The 21,122-nt window shown below is 44.2% G+C and overlaps 1 protein-coding gene across 1 annotated transcript; it reads right to left on the bottom strand.

Moving 5' to 3' along the window:
* Positions 1 to 14,949: 14,949 nt before the first annotated feature.
* LOC114638135 (H-2 class II histocompatibility antigen, A-S alpha chain-like) lies at positions 14,950 to 20,010 on the bottom strand. The gene is made up of 5 exons (XM_028786515.1): positions 19,871 to 20,010; positions 16,559 to 16,807; positions 15,850 to 16,131; positions 15,405 to 15,579; positions 14,950 to 15,237 (listed from the first exon to the last, which is right to left on the bottom strand). The coding sequence occupies exons 1-4, from the start codon at positions 19,953 to 19,955 to the stop codon at positions 15,425 to 15,427; spliced, it is 771 nt and encodes a 256-aa protein (XP_028642348.1). The 5' UTR covers positions 19,956 to 20,010; the 3' UTR covers positions 14,950 to 15,237; positions 15,405 to 15,424.
* Positions 20,011 to 21,122: the final 1,112 nt, after the last annotated feature.

Below are 21,122 nucleotides of genomic sequence, written 5' to 3'. Positions count from 1 at the left end.
CTTGGATGCCAGACACCTAGAAGATACAGCCTGGATTGTATGCGAACAAACGCAGTGGGCTAAACTGGATACTCTGAGTCAAATGACTTAGCTAAGTCAAACCAAGGTAAGTCATTTCTCATGTCACGCGTATCCATTCCACAGAGAAAAAACCCTGCATCTGCACTTGGAAACCAAACTGACTTCACCCAAGAGACTTTGGAGACCATGGGAACTGTTGGCTAGTGGACTCTGTCATTTTTTAAAGTAATATATAACTGGTAGGTTATTGTTTACTCTTTCTCAGTCAGACTTCTGACTACATTGACAGCTAAACTTTCACAGATGTTATCTCTTACCTCATTACCTAAACTCAGTTGCTGTAACAGCCCGTTCTGCTGCTCTGGTCCACGGGTCAGGGCCTAGCGAGAGAGAGAGAGAGAGAGAGAGAGAGAGAGAGAGAGAGAGAGAGAGAGAGAGAGAGGGCACGGATGAAGGGGTGAGAGATGAGAAAAATGGAGACAAGACATCTGATCAAGTCTCGTTTATTGAAAGGAAATCCTGGGTATTTATACCCTTTACCACGTGCCTTTCCCTCATGGACAAGCTCAGCTGAAGGCACTACGTCATGCTCCTAGCAGCATGGAGACCATGTGCACCTAACTAGCAGTGTAGAGACCATGTGTGTCTAGCTGCTGGTGGCACTAAACAGCAAAACACGATGTTTATCAGAGTGTGCTCAGCTGTTACAGGCTGTTGAAAACAAGTCTCTTGTCAGGGTATATGGCGTGAGATGGCTGTAAAGATGATAGCCGCTTTCAGCTAAGAGTCGGCTCCCAACAGGTTGCCATCAATTAAATGCTTCATATTTCCTTTTCTTACTATCCCACTGTCCTAATATTATCTAAGTTCCTATAAACTTGCCTAACTCTAATAAAACATTCCACTATATGATCCAATAAAGGTTCATCTTAAAGACTGCTTGTGTTGTTAACTCATGCTGTTATCTGTTTTGCAAACTTATAAGCTACAGGAAACCCACTCAGATCTACCTCTCATGTACCAAATAGACGACATCCAGATAAGTACACCTGCCTAAAGTTCCCACTTACTATCTATTACAAAGGGTGGGATCCCTCTGGGTTTCAAATATACATCTTAGAAATTTTTTTTTCTCCCAAATGTACTTAATCTTAATCACTACATCTTGTCAAGTCCAGGCACATCCAGAACAGCTCCAGAGAAGCAACCTCTAGATGCTCCATCTCCTGTCACACACACAGCTGCTTCTACTGGACCTGTTCCTTCTGACCTATCCTCATATGGCTCGCTACATAGACCCTGGACAGCAGAACCGGACAAACATCTCTCATACCCATTCTTCTAGGTTCCCTCTAGAGACACATCGCCCCCAATGCCAGCAGGAAGTAGCCAGATATCACAACGACCCTATTCCTGCTTCCTGCTTCGCTGTCACCTCTTTCTAATTTTCTTTTTTAATTAAACCAAAATGGGGGAATGTTAGTATTCTGTCTAAACTCCACCACCACAGTTACCTGGCAACAGCCAGGTATGCTCCTCCCCACAGTTACCTGGCAACAGCCAGGTAGCTGTGCCCATTATAAAAGGGGCTGCTTGGCCCTTCCCCTCTCTCTTGCTCCCTTGATCTCTTGCCTACAGGTTTCCTCTGTCCCCTTGCCTCTCCCCTCTTCCCTTCCTCTCTCTCCATGTGGTCATGGCCGGCCTCTCTCCTTCTTCCACCCCTCTCTCTCCCTCCTCTCTCTCCGCCATTCCTCCCGTTTCTCTCCCCATCCTCCACCCTGAATAAACCCCCTCCTCTTGTGGAACCCGCTGATCTTGTGTTGTCTGTCTAAGCTGCATGCTGGAATCTTTCATGGAGACCTCTGGATCTTAGTGCCATTCTCTACCTGTCCCTAGGGAAGTCACCACATGGTGTGTTCTTTGATGTGGTTTTAGCCCTGAGGGCTGGAGTGCATCCACAGATTTTCCTTTCATTAACACAGGTGTCCCTGTTCCTCAGATCATGGAGACTACGCCTCTGAGGAACAGGCCTTTACTCAAATACTTTGTCTAAAAAGATGTTAACAGTGTTTCCATGGGTGGACATGGTCACAATGGAGAAGTAGCCCCTTTTATCTTCTGTGATCCAAGTTACATGCAAGTTGTCAGTCAGGGACATTATGGGGTGTATGAACTGCACTTAGGGTTCTTTTCCTGTTATAGTTTGTATATGCTCACTCCAGGGAATGGCACTATTAGAAGGTGTGGCCCTGTTGGAGTAGGTGTGTCACTGTGGGTGTGGGCTTTAAGACCCTCATACTAGCTGCCTGGAGGTCAGTCTTCTGCTAGCAGCCTTCAGATGAAGATGTAGAACTCTCAACTGCTCCTGCATCATGCCTGCCTGGATGCTGCCATGCTCCCACCTTGATGATAATGGACTGAACCTCTGAACCTGTAAGCCAGCCCCAATTAAATGTTGTCCTTGTAAGAGTTGCCTTGGTCATGGTGTCTGTTCACAGCAGCAAAACCCTAACGAAGACAGTTCCCCAAGGTCATAGTGTGAGTTTTTCCAGAACAAGAGATGTATAAACACATGCACACGGGCACGCATGCTCTCACACATTATCCACAGAGACCACCAGAGGGATTCCCAGGATTTGTAGTTGCAGAAGGTTGTGAGCTGTTATGCGGGTCCTTAAAAGCTTACTCAGGCTCCCTTCCAGAGCACCTAGTGCTGTTGTCTTGTGAGGGCCTCTCTAGCCCCTGACCACAGTTATAAGTTTTCCCATTGTCCCCAGTGATCATTGTTGCTTATATTACAAGACACTGGGTGCTTTGTTCTTTTCAAATTGACCAAAGGACCTACTTTACTTTTGGGGAAAATGAGAACAACTTGTGCTGGATTTTCCATGGAGCCGGCAGTTCCTGTAAAGAGAACATTGCTTTTGGTCTTGCAAAGGAAGGAATCAGGCCTGGGAGTAATCAGAGTTTAGGGAGACCCTGAGGTTGATACAGAGAGGAGAGGGTACATTCTTACACTCTAGCACTGTCACACTGCTGCTGGGGAATTCTTAGGGTCGGGCACTGACGGTTGTATAGAAACAACTATTTATTACACACAATTCATTGGACAGTATAATTTTTAATTGATCATGTAATAAGTAGCAAATACAACATCTATAAACAAGTTTGCTAAGAGAAAGAACTAAGTCTTAATTTGGAGAACAGTATATGGGTAACTAGAAACAACTGTCAGTTTTGAGCAGTTAGTCTTGAAGAAAATATCACTGTGAAGTTGGGTGTGACCATACTGTTAATTCCAGCACTTAGGGGGTAGATGCAGGAGAATCTCTGTGAGTTCAAGGCCAGTTTGGTCTACATCGAGATCCTGTCTCAAGCAAACAAACAAACATCAATCTGTGTTTTTGAACAGTGGTGCCCATCAATATTGTATAAATATCTGCAAGAATCACAGGCTCCTCTGCTCTTAAGTTGGGTCAGGTGACTAGAAGCAGCCAATGGTGGTATAAGGTGTGTAGCAGGTCTACATTGTCTCCTGCTGCACAAATGTGATATCTTCACTGTGGTGACGGTGTGTGGGAAGTTACAAACTCCACAGCCTAAGGCTTTTGAATGACATAGCTATTTTTTACTGAATTAAGCTGTTGAGATTTAATCACTACTGTGAGCTAAGAATTACTGCAGATGACTTTGAGCTTTCTGATTATCATGGACTATTTCACTTAGGGGGGAGAGTTAATAGTCGAGTCAACTGAGTTAATGAACATTAAGAGATGCTACCCATCACCTCACATGCTTGTATCAATTATTACCAATAGATTTGTATGTTGTGAGAACATTTGAAATATGCTCTTGTAATTTTCAAGCATGCAGTGCTGTTAATAATAGACAGCACAATGCATAGTAGATTCTAGAAATTACTCTGTTAATACAGCCAAAATTTTACAACCTTTTTTTTTTTTTGGATTTTCGAATTTTACAACCTTTGACTGACATCTCTCCTTCTATCTGTCCTCCCTCTGTTCTCCACCATCTGCCTTGGGAACCACTGTTAAACAGCCTAGCTCTTTGACTTTTTGTTTCTAAGATTCCACATGTGGATTCATGCAGTACTGTCTTTCTGTGCCTGCTTATTTCACTCCCCGTGTGCCCTTCAGCCTCAGGCATGTTGCTAAAAATGATGATGCACACACACTCACACACTGACAAACACACACATACTCACACACTAACAAACACACATGCACATTCACACAAACTCTCACACAAACTCACACACATACTCACACACATACTCACACACTCATACACACACACCCCACATCACATTTTGTTATCCATGGAAATTTAGGTTGTTTCCATGTCTTAGATATTGTGAATATTGTTACAGTAAACATGAGTTGCAGATATCTCTCTATTAATATAGTGATATTTCTGCATATGTACCCACAAGCAGGATTGCAGGATTATATGGCAGCTTTATTTAAAAATTTAGATGGTAAATCTTCAACAGCTTTTATATGTGTCTTTTATTTGATGTGACTGGCACAGTGTATCTCTACTGTCTGTCCTGTTCTATGCACATTCCTTTGCAGAACCAAAACATTCCCTCATTCAGTTCCACTCCCTTGAATTGCCTTAGGCAATGAGAGTTTCCTCGCTGGATTTTGCTGCATGTTTCAGGGCATAAAGATCCTGAACCTTACTCTAGTTAGGGCAGCCTCAGCTGCCTGTGTTTTAGAGTGTGAGCTTGTGGCTGAAATCACCTCATCTTCTACAGCCCTGCCTGATTCATGGCTCACCTTATGAGATCTGCCAGTTACTGCAGTTGGTTAAGTGTGTTGGTCTTCATGTTCTTCCCTTATGTGTGGTCAATGTCTCTCATCCCCATTCCTAGATGAAAGTATTGATGTTTCTATGTATATTATTCTATTTTTCTCTACTCCATTGCACATATACTTATCAAATGGATCGAGCATTCTGCCCTTTTAATCGTATAAGTTGAAAAAAGATTGTCATTTTACAAACAAACCTGCTCACTCACCTGCTCCTGGTTTGTCATAAAACTGTAACAATGACTTCTTTGCTGGCCTATCTTTGACTTCCTTTTTCCTGGTTGACAACTGTACTTTAGTGTGTCATAATCTGAATCATCTTCCAATAAAATTATATGTGCTAAGTAAAGTTTGTATCCTCTCACATCCCGAAGTCTTTTTTATCCTTTCTTCATGCCTAGAAAACATTTTTCTCTTAAAGTGTATGTATAAAGTTTAATATCTTTTTATATTAAGACTTTTTATTTTTTATTTTTTATTTTTCAAGACAAGGTCTCACTCTGTAGCTCTGTCTGTCCTGGACCTTTCTCTGCAGATCAGGCTGGCTTGGAACTCACAAAGATCCACCTGCCTCTGTCTCTGGAGTGCTGGAATTAAAGGTGTGTGCTACCACATCCGGTGGTAAAATAATCTTTTTTAGGCATTTTAGCATTTTGCATCAGTTTGTGCACCATATGCATACAGTGCCTGAGGAGGTCAGAGGAGGGTGTGGGAGCTGCTGTAACTGGAACTTTGGAAGGTTGTGATCTGCCATGTAGGTGCTGAGATCGAAGACAACAGGTGCTCTTCGCCACTGAGCCATCTCCAACCCCCAATATTTTACATTCTATTAAAATCATTAGAACTACTATAAATATTTATTTTTGTATGTATGTGTGTGTGCCTGAGTGTGCATGCCTGTGCGCGCGTGTGTGTATGTGTCTGTGCACACCACATGGATACAGGATCCTGTGGAGACCAGAAGAGGATGTGCATCCTCTGAAACTGGAGTTACAGACAGCTGTGAGATGCCAGGTCTTCTGGAGGAGCAGCCAGTATTCTTACCTGCTAACCTTTCTCTTCAGTTATTATTATTATTATTAATATTTTACTTCATTGAATTGCTTATTATATAAATTAGTTTTCTTTTGCTGTAATAAAACACCACAGGCAAGGCAACTTATAGAAGGAGGGGTTTATTCACGTTTATGGTTCCGGAGGGATTTGTTCAAACCCATCATGGCAGGGAGGCATGGCAGCAGATGGGAATGGTGGGTTAGAGCAGGATGCTGAGAGTGCACATCTGGACCCTAAGCAGAAAGTGGAGAGACCAAACCGCAAATGGCATGAGGCTATGAAATCTCGAAGTCCATGCCCAGTGCCACACCTCCTCAGAGCCATCCCATTGTCTCCCAAGGCTCAGAGAACATTCCAGAAAAGGAAGTAGAAAGAACATAAGAGCAGGAGAGGGGGATTGAGCTGTGCTCTGGACATGACTGGGGTACTGCACTCCTGAACTGCACAAGCTCAAGCCAGCCAGAATTCTTGCGTGGATGGGGAGGTGCTCTGCAGGCCCCACACCTTATTGAGGAACTGCTGGAGGAGGGTGTAGCCACTGGTGGGTTTCCCACATCCCAGAGGATGGACCTACAGCCACACATATATGGATAACACTAATTAGACATAAAGTTGAGACGGGAATGAGTTAGGGAAGTATTGGGGAGTAGGAAAAGAAAATGGTGGGTGTATATGATCAGATTTCATTGTATCTATATAGGAAAATTTCCAGAAGAAATAAAAATGATATTTAAAAAACACTCTTTTCCCCCCTTCCCTTCTCCTGCCCGCTCCGGCCCTGCTCACACCGGCCCGAAGGTATGTATGTATGTATGTATGTATGTATGTATTATATGTAAGTATACTGTAGCTGTCTTCAGACACCCCATAAGAGGGCATCAGATCCCATTACAGATGGTTGTGAGCCACCACGTGGTTGCTGGGATTTGAACTCATGACCTCTGGAAGAGCAGCCATCTCACCAGCCCTAAAAACCACTCTTAGGAGTTTTTTTTTAAAGTTCCACTCAAGTAGTATATTTGTTACAATTAATAAATCTATGTTAACACACCATTATCATTCTAAATATAGTTTATGATTCACTTAATATGTTTATTAATTTTATGTGTATATGTGTTCTTCCTACATGTACATGTCTATGTGCAATGCATTTGCAGTACCCAAGGAGTCCAGAAGAGGGCATTAGATACCCTGGAGCTGGAGTTACAGACAGTTGTGAACCACTACGTTAATGTTGGGATCCAAACTTGCTCTTCTACCAGAGCAGCCAGTTCCACTGAGACATCTCTCCATCTCTGTGATTCACTTCTGATGTTGGTACATTCTAGGATTTGGACAAGTGAATGACATGTGTCAATCATAGCATCAAACAGCTGTCTCACTGCCTTCTGTGTCCTCTGATACACATTTTTGAAGTGGAAACTTCTGGTTCGTTGGAGGGTTTGTTGTACCAAATGATGCTTTGCTGAGACACACAGGTGAAAAGGTGTCTTGCTAAAGCAAACACATGAAGGAATGTTTTCCTGAAACAGACACAGGCAAAAGGATGTTTTGCTATAACAGACACGTGAAAGGACCTGTGATGAAGGAGTATAAACATGACCCCACAGACAGTGAGAGACAAACGCTGAGCCTTGGTTTGGTTTGCTCTGCCTTGCTATTCTTTGTTAAAGACACACATGTATTGGTTCATCTTACATAACATTGCTGAGCTCAGTTTGTGATAATGTCACCATTGAGAGAAACTCACCCAAGAACCACTCCTGAGGTTCCTTCGGCAGCTTGTCATTTCAGTGCTTCAGCAGCCTTGCCTCAGGCTGGTTGCTGAGCCTGGCAGTCTCCTCCTCCTCCTCCTCCTTCTTCTTCTTTCTTCTTTTTGTTTTGTTTTGTTTTTTTGTTTGTTTTTTGAGACAGGTTTCTCTGTATAGCCCTGGCTGTCCTGGAACTCACTCTGTAGACCAGGCTGGCCTTGAACTCAGATATCCACCTGCCTCTGCCTCCCAAGTGCTGGGATTAAAGTCATGCGCCACCACCACCCAGTGAGCCTGGCAGTCTTCTTAAGGATTGAGCTATTGCTGCCTGGTGTCTGCTTGCTGAAAGGTCTGAACTGTAGCTGCTGGTTCGTGCCTGGTATCTGCCTGCCTAGAGGACTGGTCTGCAGCTGCTGAGTCATATTTGGTGTTTGATACAGGACTGAACTGCTGCCAAAGGAGATGGAGCTCGACCCCAAAGAGCTATTGCTGAGGAGGACCACTTCCCCCACATTGGAATAACTTTTCTCTTCCCCTACCTTTGCTGGGTGGCGAGCTACAGAAGAGACTGACCCCTAATTAAAAGAAGGTTGCAAAAATTTATGCCTACACATTTTTATGTTTAGATTCCTTGGACTTTCTAGTTCTTAGTCTGATTTATTAAATTATCCTCTTCTACCCCATAAGTAGCCTTTCCCTTCTTGAATCTTGCTCTTCCCTAAATAGACACATAGTTGTCACATATGACATGATTTGACAACTTTTTTTTTGCAGGCTATAGGATGGAACATATCCTTTACTAGAGAGACAAAACCCAGCTAGACAGTCTAGATTCTTGTCACAAGGGCTTCCCTTCCTGTACACAATCTTGAAGGCACATTATCCCCCTGTAACAGGGTAACTTAACCCATGTGTATCTGTGTATGTGTATGCATGTTTGTGTGTGTTTAAGAGGCTTCTATAGTAGTGCATTTTCCATACAACTTTTAAAAAATCTTTATGTGCGTTGGTGTTTTGCCTACACATATATCTGTGTCAGGGTCTCAGATCTTGGAGTTGCAGACAGTTGTGAGCCACCATGTGGTTGCTGGGAATTGGACCCAGGTCCACCTGGAAGAGCAGTCAGTGCCCCTAACCATGGAGTCATTTCTCCAATCCCCTCTATACAACCTTTCTGGAAGGCCTTTAATGTTATTTATCCTTCCCCACATTCCCTCCCACACTCACCACAACTTAACCCTTCCTATCCCACTACTCCTCATCCCCTTTATACCACTGCATTGATTTCCCTGCTTTGGAAGCTCTCCCCATACTTACATAGTAATTTCCTGATGGGGTATTCCAGTTGAAACCCATGTGTCTGAATGTTCTCATTAACTTTAGTATATAAAATAATGACATCATGACAGTCTCACACGTACCTAGCAGGTGGACCTTGCTTTTGTTTCCTAACCTTTCCTCCTCACCTGGCATGGTCTCTACTTTCATTTTATAACACAGCCATTCCTTTAAAGGATGTAATAATTGATATAAATGTGGAATATTGAATTTTTCAATAACTGCAAATAATTTATAATAACCTGAGAACTGTAGATGGGAAAAGACTAAGAAATACTATATAATTTACCCAATGATATGAAGTTTAACATATTACCTATAATGTGCTGAGCTCTGTCTTTGGTACAGGCTTCTCTGCACTGAGCTGTGCTGTGTATCTACTGTGCTGATGTTCTGTGTTTTCTGCGTTGCATCCTATGCTCACTGATGCAGCTGGCATGGACAGAAATGCCCTCGGATTTTATAAACCCTCAGTGTCTTTCTAATGCTAACCAAGCAGCCAGCAGTTGCAGAGTGGAAAGATTGTAGTAAGATTCTTAAAACAATTTCAGCAGCATAGTCTCACGTCAGGTGGCATAACCCCCAACAGTGAGTTTTAGACACACTCAGAGAGCTGAGAGACCCATCTGTAGGCTGGATTCCTCTGTAGGTGCTTTCCATGGGGGGCAGTGGGGACAGTGGGGACTGTTTTGGTTTATATATGCTCAGCCCAGGGAGTGGTTCTATTAGGAGGTGTGGCCCTGTTGGAGTAGGTGTGTCACTGTGGATGTGGGCTTTAAAACCTTCCTCCTAGCTGCCTGGAAGTCAGTATTCTGCTAGCAGCCTTCAGATGAAGATGCAGAACTCTCAGCTCCTCCTGCACCATGCCTGCCTGGATACTGCTATGTTCCCTCCTTGATAATGGACTGAACCTCTGAACCTGTAAGCCAGCCCCAACTAAATGTTGTCCTTATAAGAGATGCCTTGGTTGTGGTGTCTGTTCACAGCAGAAAACTAAGATAGAGGTTGGTACCAGAGACTGGAGTGTTGTTGTTATAGGCCAGACCATGCTTTTGTTCAGAAGAATGTGGATTTGAGGACTCTGGATTTGGAAAGCAGTGGAATGCTTTAAATGGGGTTTAATGGGCTATCCAACTAGGAATATGGAAGACTTTGTTACTGAGAGTGATTTGAATTGTGCAGACCTGGCCCAAAAAGTTTCAGTGGAGAATTTCAATATCTGGCCTAGAGACTGTTTTTGTGGTATTTTGGTGAGGACTATGACTACTTCTTGCCTTGGTCTGAAGAGTCTGCCTGAGGCTAAGGTGAAGAGACTCAGATAAATTGCATTGACAAAAGAAGTCTCAGAAACAACCATCATAGACTTTGTTCTCTGGTTAAATCTCATGAAGAGCATTTTAGAAAGTGTAGCAAGCTTAGAAAGGAAAAATATAAAATACATGGTCCCAGTGTTGTATTAGTCAGGGTTCTCAGAGTCACAGATCTTATGGATAGTCTCTATATAGTAAGGGAATGTGTTGATGACTTACAGTCCAGCTCCCCAACAATGGTCAGCAGCAGCTGTGAATGGAAGTCCAAGGATCTAGCTGTTGCTCAGTCCCACAAGGCAAGCAGGTGAAGAAGAGCGAATCTTCCTTCTTCCAATGTCCTTATGTAGGTCTCCAGCCGAAGGTGTGTCCCAGATCTGGGACTTGAACTCAGAGATCTCCTTGCCTTAGTCTCCTGGGATTCATAGTCACTATGCCTCAAGATCTCCATGCCAGCATCCAGGTCAGAAACTTGTGTCTCCCAGCCTCAAGATCTGGATCACAGGTGAGCCTTCCAATTCTGGATCGTAGTTCATTCCAGATATAGTCAAGATGGCAACCAGGAGTAGCCACTACAAGTATTAAACGGGTACCAGGAAGTAAAATGGACTGAATCCTGTGTTCCAGGAGATAGCAGGTGAAGGGAGTGGGCCTTTGGGGCAAGATCCTACCCAGATAAGTTTAGATCTAGGCATGGTGGTACATACCTTAAATCCCAGGAGACAAAGCCAAGCAGATCTCTGAGTTCAAGGCCAGCCTGGGACACAGCAAGTTCCAGGTGAAGAAATGTTTAAATCCAGACATGGTGGTACACACCTTTAATCCTAGCATTACAGGAGACAGGCATGCAGATCTCTGAGTTCAAGGTCAATCTACAGAGCAAGATTTAGGGCAGCCAATCTCAGGCAGTGAAAGAGTTAGAAAACTGAAAGCTAGTGATAATATAATAAAACAAGGGGGCCAAGTTCCAGCTCCTGCAAGTGGCAGAACTTGGCAATGTGGCTCTGGCTTTAGAGTGAAAATAGAAGAGACTCCTGGGAAAATTGATTCAAGTTAGCTGGAGCTAAGGGACTGGCAATGATTAAGAAGAGACCAGCATCACTGAGGTGAAATCTTCTGGGAAGTGTCTTCTGAGAGCACAAAGAAGCTGTAATCAAAAGCAGTCAAGATTGTACCTTGTGCTGCAGCAGGACTTGGTAATGTGTAAGAGTCACCCAGGTGGTACTGGTTTTGAAGGCATGAAGAGGTCATGGAGAGCAGCTGAGGCTTGGCACTATGAGAGGCCATGGAAGACCATTGGTGAAGGTGCAGCCTCAGTTGCAGTTGACAGACTAGGACTGAAGGGGTCATGCAAAGGAGTTGAGGCTTGGCACCACGAAGAGAGCCTGTGAGGGGCTATTGGTGAAACCTAGTTATAGTGGAAGACCCCAGTGTATTGGAGATGCCAGCACCATTGGATGATCACCAAGAACAGCAGCCAATGGAGTGACTCAACCTGAGCTTAGAGTGCTACAGAGGATAGAGCTGGAGAAAAGGCACCAGTCCTTTGGAGGTGTCCATAAGGTCACGTGTAGATCCCTGACATTGCAACAAGAAGCTGTAATGTTGAAGTTGCCTTGGAGACCCCAAGATATTAGAGATGCTAGAGCCATGGTCTATCTGCTGAGGAAAACTGCTAACAGAGAGTAGAACCATCCCAGGAGAAAGAAGTTTGTTGCAGTCAACAAAGATGAAAAAGGAGTTGGAGATCTGAAGACTACTTTGACATCAGTTATGGAGATGTAAAATTTGGAGTTTGTTTGCCCAGCTTTTGTTTTCCTGTCTTGCTTTGGGGATTACAGTTAAGTGATTGGATGAATATCAGAAAAGACTTTGAATTTTAGACTTTAAAACATTGTTGAGACTGCTAAAGACTTTGGGGACTTTTGAAGTTGGACTAGATGTATTTTGTATTATGCTATGTTTAGATATGGCCCCCATAGACTCAAATGAACAAGTCTATTCGGGCCAGGGAGTGGAATGTGGCAGTTTATGTACGCTCAGCCCGGGGAGTGTCACTATATGAAGGTGCAGCCTTGTTGGAATAGGTGTGTCACTGTAAGTTTGAGCTTTAAGACCCTCATCCTAGCTGCCTGGAAGTCACTATTCTGCTAACAGCCTTCAGATGAAGATGTAGAACTCTCAGCTCCTCCTGCACCATGCCTGCCTGGATGCTGCCTGCCTTGATGATAATGGACTGAACCTGTTAACCTGTAAGCCAGCCCAAACTAAATGTTGTCCTTATAAGAGTTGCCTTGGTCATGGTGTCTGCTCACAACAGTAAAACCCTAACTAAGGCAGGGACAGTGGGGTCAGTGGGGACAGTAGAAATCGTGTAGACAGTGTGGACAGTGGATGCCTGGTCCACAGCTGCACTACAGATTCTAAACTGTGTTGGCTCTCTGAGAGTTTGTTCCCACAGGCTCATGCCTCCATCACTAGGAGGAATAAGGGTACAGTGCTGGGGATGAGATTCTGTTGCTTCCAAGACACAAGGAGATTCTGTGAGCACCACTTGGACTAATTTGCCTAGAGACATCTTTAGCCACAGTTCACCACACAGCCTCCAGTAGTCTTTTGTGGTGCAGGGAAATCTATGTAGCATCTATCCATGTTTCATTTAGGAGCTGAGGCACCCACACCTCTGTCTGGTCCATGGAAGTCTGTGGTTTCTGATTTCTCCCTGAACCCATGTATTTACTTCATGATCGTCCTTTTCTGATGCTTTTGGAACTAACCTCTGAAGTGAAAATTTCTGGATTCTTTTTGGAGACTTAGTTGTGTCATGTGATATTTTTCTGGAAACTGTCTTATAAGGGGATATTTCGATTAAGCAGACATGTGAGAGGATGTTTTTGCTGACATCTAGGGAGGTGTTTTGTTGAGAATAGACATGTGGTGTTTTTCTGGAAGCTGCCTGGAAAAGAGCATGTGATGTTTGGCTGGAGCAGAAGCTTGAGAGAACATGTGATGTTTGGAAAGGACATAAGTATAACCCAACAGACGGTGGTTGTGTCATTGGTTTCCTTGCCACTCTCTGCTGGTCTCTGTTGGGCTTTGCTGATCCTGACGTCATTGTGTGGCATTGGTTAGCCTTGCCTTCTTCACTGATTATCATTTGTTGTGACTTAGTAGAGAGAAAGGCATCAAAGAATTTCTTGTGATATTCTGGTGGCTTCTTGCTGCCTGAGGTTTCTTTTGGATTGAACTGCCATTGCTGATTTGTGTGATATCCTGACAATGCAGATTGGATTTGTGCCAAAGAACTATTTCTAAGCAGGTCCACATCCTCCTTTGCTCTATTAACCTTTCCTTTCCACTGCCTCTGGTGGTGGAGGGATAGAAGGGAGGTTAAGGCATGTAAGAACATTTATTAAAGTAGATTTTGAAAAATCTAAGCCTGCAGATATCCATTTCCTTTCCTATTTTAAGGATTTTTATCTTTTTGTTGTGAGGACAAAGGACATGCCCCTTGTCACCATCACAAACTTAAAGCTTTCTCTACCAAATATTATTTTAATAATTATCTGTATATTTTATCAAAATCTAAAATATAGCCATAGCTGTGCATCACATGGCAAAGTTTTGGTTAATGAAGGGCCACATATCCAGCTGTGGACCTATAGGATCCTGTCATCTCAGCTTTGAGAGTGAACTCTGTTACTACAGGAGTTACTTTCTTGTTGCTGTGACAGATACAGAAAAAGTAGCATCTTATGGAGGGAGGGAGAGGGAGGAAGGAAAGGAAGGAGTAAGAGGGTAAGGGAAGGAGGGAGACAGGCAGGGAAGACGTGAGGAAGGGGGAGGGAGGGATGGAGGGAAGGAGAGAGGGAGGGAGAAGGATTTACTTTGGGCCACAGTTTGAGGGAACACAGTCCATGATGGTGGGGTAGGCAGGGGGAACATGAGGTGTTTGATTACACTGCATCCACAGTCAGGATGCAGATAAAGATGAGGGCTAGCTCACTTTTTCTTTGTCCCAGCCCACAAGATTCTGCTGCTGCCTATATTCAGACTTGATTGACTTTTGCCACCTCACATATTTGCCTCTGGAAATTACCTCAGAGGCACACCTAGAGGTGTGCCGATTTATGAGTCCATATGTTTTGAGAACAATTTTGACTTTTGATAAATTTTCTTAAAACTTTTATTCACTTTTGAGATTCAAAGTTCTTTTCATTAGAGCTTACATAAAATAAATGTAGTTCTTTTTTTCTTTTCTGTCTCTAATTTTTTAGACAGGACCTTTCTCTATAGCTCCAACTTGCCTTGGGCAGACCAGGTTGGCCTTAAACTTGTGAGAACTCTCCTGTTTTGTCTCTGGAGTGCTGGAATTACTGATGTGCACCCTGTGCCTTGGTATTTCCTCACAAGTGCACACTGAGGCAGATTTCACATTCTACCTCCCTGAATCTGACTGGAGACAGAAGAGAGTGGTCAGGGCTGGGAACAAAATGAAGAGAGAAAGTTCAACCTCAGCTAAGTTACCCAAGCATTCTGGACTGTATTTGGTTGTTTCCTGTGTCATTGAAAAATGAAATTACGTGGGCCTGGCTCTAGTAAGCTCCAAAACAAAAGACAAGAAAACAAAACAAAAACCAGTAGACAACATATAAGAGGAGATTTATTGGTTTTGTGGAGCTATTTAATCAGGGGTTCTGAGAGAGTCTACAGTACATACAATTTGGAAGATGCCAGAAAACAAAACTCAGATCAGGGGAGAATGCCAAGGATGTGTGAGCTGTGACCAGGGACAGACTTAGGGCCAAGGGAAAAGACAGATGGGGGACGGTCGCTCAGGCAAGATGAAGACGATGATGCATTGGACTGGAAGACACACTGCTCCAGGTCACTTAGCACACTACTTCCTCCCTGGAGAGGGCCACATGCCTGCCACAAACCAGACAGGAGACAGGTGAGTTCCAGAGGCTCCTGAGCTGTGATGATGTCATGACACAGTTCTCCTACCATGTTCCAACCATGTTTCCATTAGTCCCTCCCCTTCCCTTCCTTCCCCATGTGTGGTGGCTTCGTCTTCCACAAACACAGACACTTACCTTCCTTTCCAGGGTGTGATTCATAAGGGCCCTGGGTGTCTGGAGGGGCCACCTGATCGCAGGCCTTTAATGAGTAAGATGGTGCCCACCACGATGCCCACGAGGCCCACAGACAACCCCAGGGCACAGACCACAGTCTCTGTCAGTTCTGACATGGGGGCCGGAACCTCAGGTTCTGAGAAAGACAAGTTTTGGAGTCAGAAGGGAGCATATTCCTGTATGTGTATGATAGGGCCAGGGTGAGGGAGAAAGTTAATCTACATAGACTTTGTGGGCTGGGCTTATGGAATGAAATGAAATCTAGCCTTAGAAACTCTTTAAACTTGAAAATGGCCTTAAACTCGTGATGACTCTCCTGCTCTGTCTCTGGAGAGCCAGAAGACATGCTGTTCTAGAGATGACAATGAACTAGAAAGTGCCAGAAGTGGGCAGAGCTCATACACACCCCAGTGTTTCAGAACCGGCTCATCCAGGCCCCAGTGTTCCACCTTGCAGTCATAAACTTCATCATCAGAAGGGATGAAGGTGAGGTATGACATCTTTTGGAAGGAATGGTCGGGGTTGGAGAGGAAGCTGGTCTCATAAACGCCTTCCATGACTGACTTGCTGTTTCTCAACCATGTGATGTTGATCACAGGAGGGAAGATGTTGTCCACGAAGCAGATGAGGGTGTTGGGCTGACCCAGCAGCACAGGGGACTTGGGGAACACGGTCGCCTCAGGAACCTCTGCAAGGGAGATGGTCAAGGTGTTAGAGGTTGAGGGAGCGTCTCTCCCTGAAGCTCTGCACTGTCTGGTGAGGGAGCCCTCGTGATAAGACTTAAAACCATGACGGTCACAGAGCCTGATCATCCTTCCTGCTTGGAGCTAATGTGCACTGCATCCACTTTACCCCATGTGCTCTTCTCTCTAGGGTGTGAGGGAGGATGTCTGTCGGGGCTTCTTCAAAAGATTCAAGGAGTGCATTATGGGAACATTGAGCTGTGCATTACATGAAATGTGTGATTTTTAAGGAAAGAGAGGTTGAGTATCCAGTGATAAAGAGGTCTGGGTGCTCCTTGGGAAGGAGAGGATTTTATAGAACCATTTATACACAGATCATATCCAACCACCAGCCCCAGGAGGGGAGGGTGTAGCAGGGTGGTTTGTACTTACTGTTGGTAGCTGGGGTTGAATTTGACCTCTTAATCATGATGTCCAAGTTATATTTTGCTGTAGCTATGTTTTGCAGTGCACCTTGGGGGTCAAAGCTTGTCAGTTGTCCAAACTCAGGAATCCTCCAGACAGTCTCCCTCTTATCCAAGTCCACATAGAACAACTCATCACCATCAAATTCATGTGAGTACTGGCCGTTGGGTCCATAAGACTGATACACATTTATACCATAGTTGCCTACGTGGTTGGCTGATGGATTTAGTGGAAAAATGGAAAACAGGAAGAAAAAAGAACGTTATTAAACAAACTGATGGAAATGCTTTTAAAAAATACCATGAACTTCATTCTTTTGATTCATTTTTACCATCTGCTCCTCCCTCCTGCTCTTGGTGTGGGTTACACTCCAGTCTTTCCCTCTGTGACATGTGGAACATCACAGTGGAATGTCATGGGTTTGATTTCTGCCATCCTGACTGCCTCATCCACTGTCTGGTACACAGATATCTCAAGCCAAGTAGCTTAAAACTGAACGGAGGGAGAAAGCTTTCTTTTCAAAGATTCAGTCAGCATGTTTCCTTCTCTTACTAGGTTTTGTATCTCATTGATCTTCTATCAGTTAATAATGTATTGCATTTTACTTTCCTTCAAAAAAAAAAGGGCATTTTTCACACAAGGAATTTTCTTCTTTTTCTTTCTTAACACAGAAAAAGCATATAGAACTTTATATAAGAGAACAGTGACATCATGACAAAGTGTGTGGAAGTTCTGTCTAACGTTCCAGCGTTAACTGGGGACCCACAGGACTGTCTTCTGGAGTAAAAGAAATAGAGACTTTATTGGATTCTGTGCTTCTGTAAACCTCTTCTGTGCTTCTTCTCACCTCTTATTTCTAAATCAACCCTGATGTTCACTGGTAGATTCACTGTGAAGTAAAACTTTTTCCTCTGACAGTGAGCATGTGTGAGCTGCTGAGGAGAATGGCCGCCAGTGTGGACAGGTGAACCCAAAGGACGCCAAGTAGACATCATCATCAAGTAAACATCAGCAAGGCACGGATCTACTATTTACTTTTTTTTTTTATAAGTCTTTTCTTCCTTCTTCATTTATTGACTTCTAGCAAGTGTCAGACGTAGTGCAGTTCAAGGGATAACTGGGCAGCCAGGCCTGGCCTCCGCAGTCACCAGGCTTGATGAATGTGAGGTCAGTTGACAGAGTGCATGTGAGGTGCTGTGAGGGGCTGTGGGTAAGTTACAGTCAGTTCGGCACAGCGACTGTCAATCAAAACTAACTACCCCATCCTCTCATGGTCCTGGTGATGGCAGGGGTCTCTTTTTTCTCACAGAAATGAAGGTTGTTGTTGCTGTTGTCATTTTTCTGTTTGCTGAAATCCTCCTCTACTCTGAAGGTTTCTGCTCAGTTTTAATTAATAGGCTTCCAACTGCACTATGACCCTCTCAATCCCTTTTGTCTCTCTGTCTATCCACATTCAACTGCTCCTCTGGCCCTTCCCTTCCCAGTGCGGCCATCTTGGTTGGTATTATCAGCCAATAACACACCACACCTCTCCCTCAAAGCTCCCTTATTCATTATTAATAAACCTTCTCGACGTCCTTTCCAACTGTGGATGTACACAGTGTTCACTTCAGCGGGTGCTTGTCCTGGGCCTCAGGTGCTGCTGAGGACTCCACACTGCCCCCTGCTGGTACAGTGTTGCCCTCAGCTGTGTCCACTCCCCACAAAGGCCTTTCTGCTTCCTGACCTTGATCTGATTCCTTCACTAGTCTACCCACTCCCTAGGGGCAGGCAGCAGGTTTATATACTTCAGCACCGACTTGTTAGCTGAGGAAATACTTGACAAAGTGAATATTGAGTGATGATTGCTAGTTTTGAGGCCCATGGAGACTTTGGGAATGATGGACAGGTGTCAGAACCACGTGAAAGTCAGGGTCAGTGATGACCTGGGCTGTGTTAGGACCTGTGTGCCCCACACATTTAGCTTTGGAGCCCATCTTTGATGAAAATATCGAAAGTCATATTTTATATATAAGAAAATGTAATATAGGCTAAATTAAAGTCAAAGTATTTTCTCAGACCTTGAAATTTCCAGTTTTTTTCTAAATTAAAAAGAAATGGGGATATTTTTATGAAACCCTTCAGTTCTGTGGTTCCTCAGAACTGTGCCCATGGTGCCTGCTCACAACAGATTGGAGAGCCCTAGCGTGACACTGAAGAAAGAAATTGGAGGCAAAGAAACCACCACTCCCTGGAGAAGCAGGGGAGACTTCCACCTTCCACCAATGCTGGAAAGAGAGGCCATGCTTCACAAGGACGCTCAACCCCTTTCACTTCCTGCTTCAGACATTTGACTTTTCATCTGCTGTTTTACACAGCTCCTATTCATGTCTGTAACACAGCGTGGAGTTAAGGAGGGATCTAAGAGAGGACGAGGAATGTCGGCAGAGTGTGGAGGGAGGTGGGTAATACAGACAGAGGACCACAGGCTGGTGTAGCTTGTGCTTGCCTGGGGTATTGTCACAGAACTTCATGGGGGTACTAGTGGGTTGTAGAACAGGCAGCTCACATTCCCTACTTTGTTACAATAATATTAAATTGTATCTATAGTGGAAACAAAATGGCATTTATAGGCATTTACTAATGAATGGATACTTTTCTGAGACATGATCTCACTATGTGCTCAGGCTATCCTTGAACTCACCATCCTCCTGCTTCAGCACCTAAGCCGGTAGTCACCAGCATGCATTGCCAGGCCCACCTTGGTTTCCACTATTTTAAAACCACATCTATATGTTTACTTGACTTAGTCATTTGTGAGGTGACACATGATGCGACCCAGATTCTGGAGGATTGCGCAGTAAAATAGTGAGCTCCTTCCCACCATGGCCTCAGTTAACTTGAAAAGGGTGTGTGTAAAGCCCAACATAGGGGAAGCATTTGCTGAATGTTTGTGTACATGATTCCTTAGGACACACTACAGGTAGGAAGGGCCTCAGAGACTCTCAGAGAAATTTGAGAGTAATAGTTCATGGATTTTTAATAATTAGAACCATCATTCGTGGAAACTCTCCCAAGTTCTGAGAAAACCCCGCCTCTTACAAAGCCCTCCATCCTTCCCTCATGGGGTCCACTGTTAGAACCATGGCTTGGTGGATCATGAGCTGTGCTCGCCAACCAGAGCCTCCCGAAGAAGGAATCACATAATTGTTAGACTTCTTAATATTGACAATTTGTATCTCCCTCTTCTGTGGATTTCCCATTGCCCAGCTCCAGGTGTCCCTCAGCTGCACAACTCACCCTCAATGTCGTCTTCACTTCCACAGCGGCTGAGCACGGTGGTCAGGGCGAGGACCCCCAGAATCAGAGCTCTGCTGAGTGGCATCCTGTCCTCTGGGTGGACTCTGCAGCTGCTCTCCTGAGTCTTCAAGAGATTGTGAGGATCCAGCCAAGGAGATCACACACCCAAACCAAACTTGCCAGACCCAATCAGAAAATTCCCTTGTGATGACATCACTGTTGCCAGCTGCAGACTTTGTATTGAGAGGCCTGGAAGAGGCTAGGGGAACTCCCTGGACCTGCTGCAGGCTCTGCTCAGAGTGGACTGAGGGAATGCCTGGGGAAAAGGGGTTCCGAGTCAGACTCTTTGTCTTGTGCTTATGTGTGCAGATGGCAAGAGAGGAGGGGATTTCTGAAAAGCTTCATGGATAGATGAACTCATCCACAATAATACTGTTTTTCATAACTGTCTGAGCTGCACTGTCCAGAAAGTCTCTCCTGAATTTATTCCTTTCCTGGTGCTTCTCCAACCTCGACACCCAGCTACTTTCTCGGGCTTATGAGGAGAGCGGGGTCAGTCGACAGACAGTGCATGTAGGGTGCCGTGAGGGGCTGTGGGCAAGTTACAGTCTGGCGTTCTGCACAGCAACTGTCAATCAAAACTACCCCATCCTCCCATGGCCCTGTTGATGACAGAGGTTTCTTCCTCACAGAAATGAAGGCTGTTGTTACTGCTGATAAAATAAAAATAGCGACATCACGAGTTAGCTGTTTTTTCCTTATTTTCTCTCCATACTGTGTACAGAATACTCCAAATTGTGAGTGGATCCACTCTTCAAGGGTTCCACAGACAGTGGCCAGTCAATTTCTTTGCTCTTTCTGCTTGTGTGGGCCCAGGTGTAGAGGCTCTTTGCTCTGGGCAGAAGACCTGGTGTTTCCAGTAGGAATGCAGGACCTGTGGGTGCCTTCAGGACTTCCCAGTGTCTTATCCAGGTTTCTTCTCTTCTTTTGAGTAATTTTTGTCCTCTGCTTGTTAATGTTGCCTGACTACATTTAAAGGGAGTTTAGGGACACTGAACACAGAAGAAAGTTCTGGCTAGCTCAATTATTCTTAATATATTTTTAAATGTGAGAGCATTCAGTGAAATGTTGAGGGGAATTTTTGAAACTTGGAAAAGTATCTTTCTTCTCCAAACTACTGGATTTTCCACATCTTTTGTTTGTTTGTTTGTTTGTTTTGTTCTCTTCTGTGATTATTTCAGATAAGTGTGTG

This window comes from Grammomys surdaster, unplaced genomic scaffold, assembly GCF_004785775.1.
Source record: "Grammomys surdaster isolate TR1022 unplaced genomic scaffold, NIH_TR_1.0 125504, whole genome shotgun sequence".
NCBI lineage: Eukaryota > Metazoa > Chordata > Mammalia > Rodentia > Muridae > Grammomys > Grammomys surdaster.
This window is presented reverse-complemented; position numbering and strand designations above follow the sequence as displayed.

What these genes read in the sequence shown, in the direction of transcription:
- LOC114638135 (XM_028786515.1), bottom strand. Translation starts at nt 19,955, where the DNA reads ATGCCACTCAGCAGAGCTCTGATTCTGGGGGTCCTCGCCCTGACCACC. An exon ending in AAGTGAAGACGACATTGAGG is followed by an intron (nt 16,808 to 19,870) that starts GTGAGTTGTGCA and finishes TAAATCCATCAG; the next exon opens with CCAACCACGTAGGCAACTAT. An exon ending in TTCAACCCCAGCTACCAACA is followed by an intron (nt 16,132 to 16,558) that starts GTAAGTACAAAC and finishes TCTCCCTTGCAG; the next exon opens with AGGTTCCTGAGGCGACCGTG.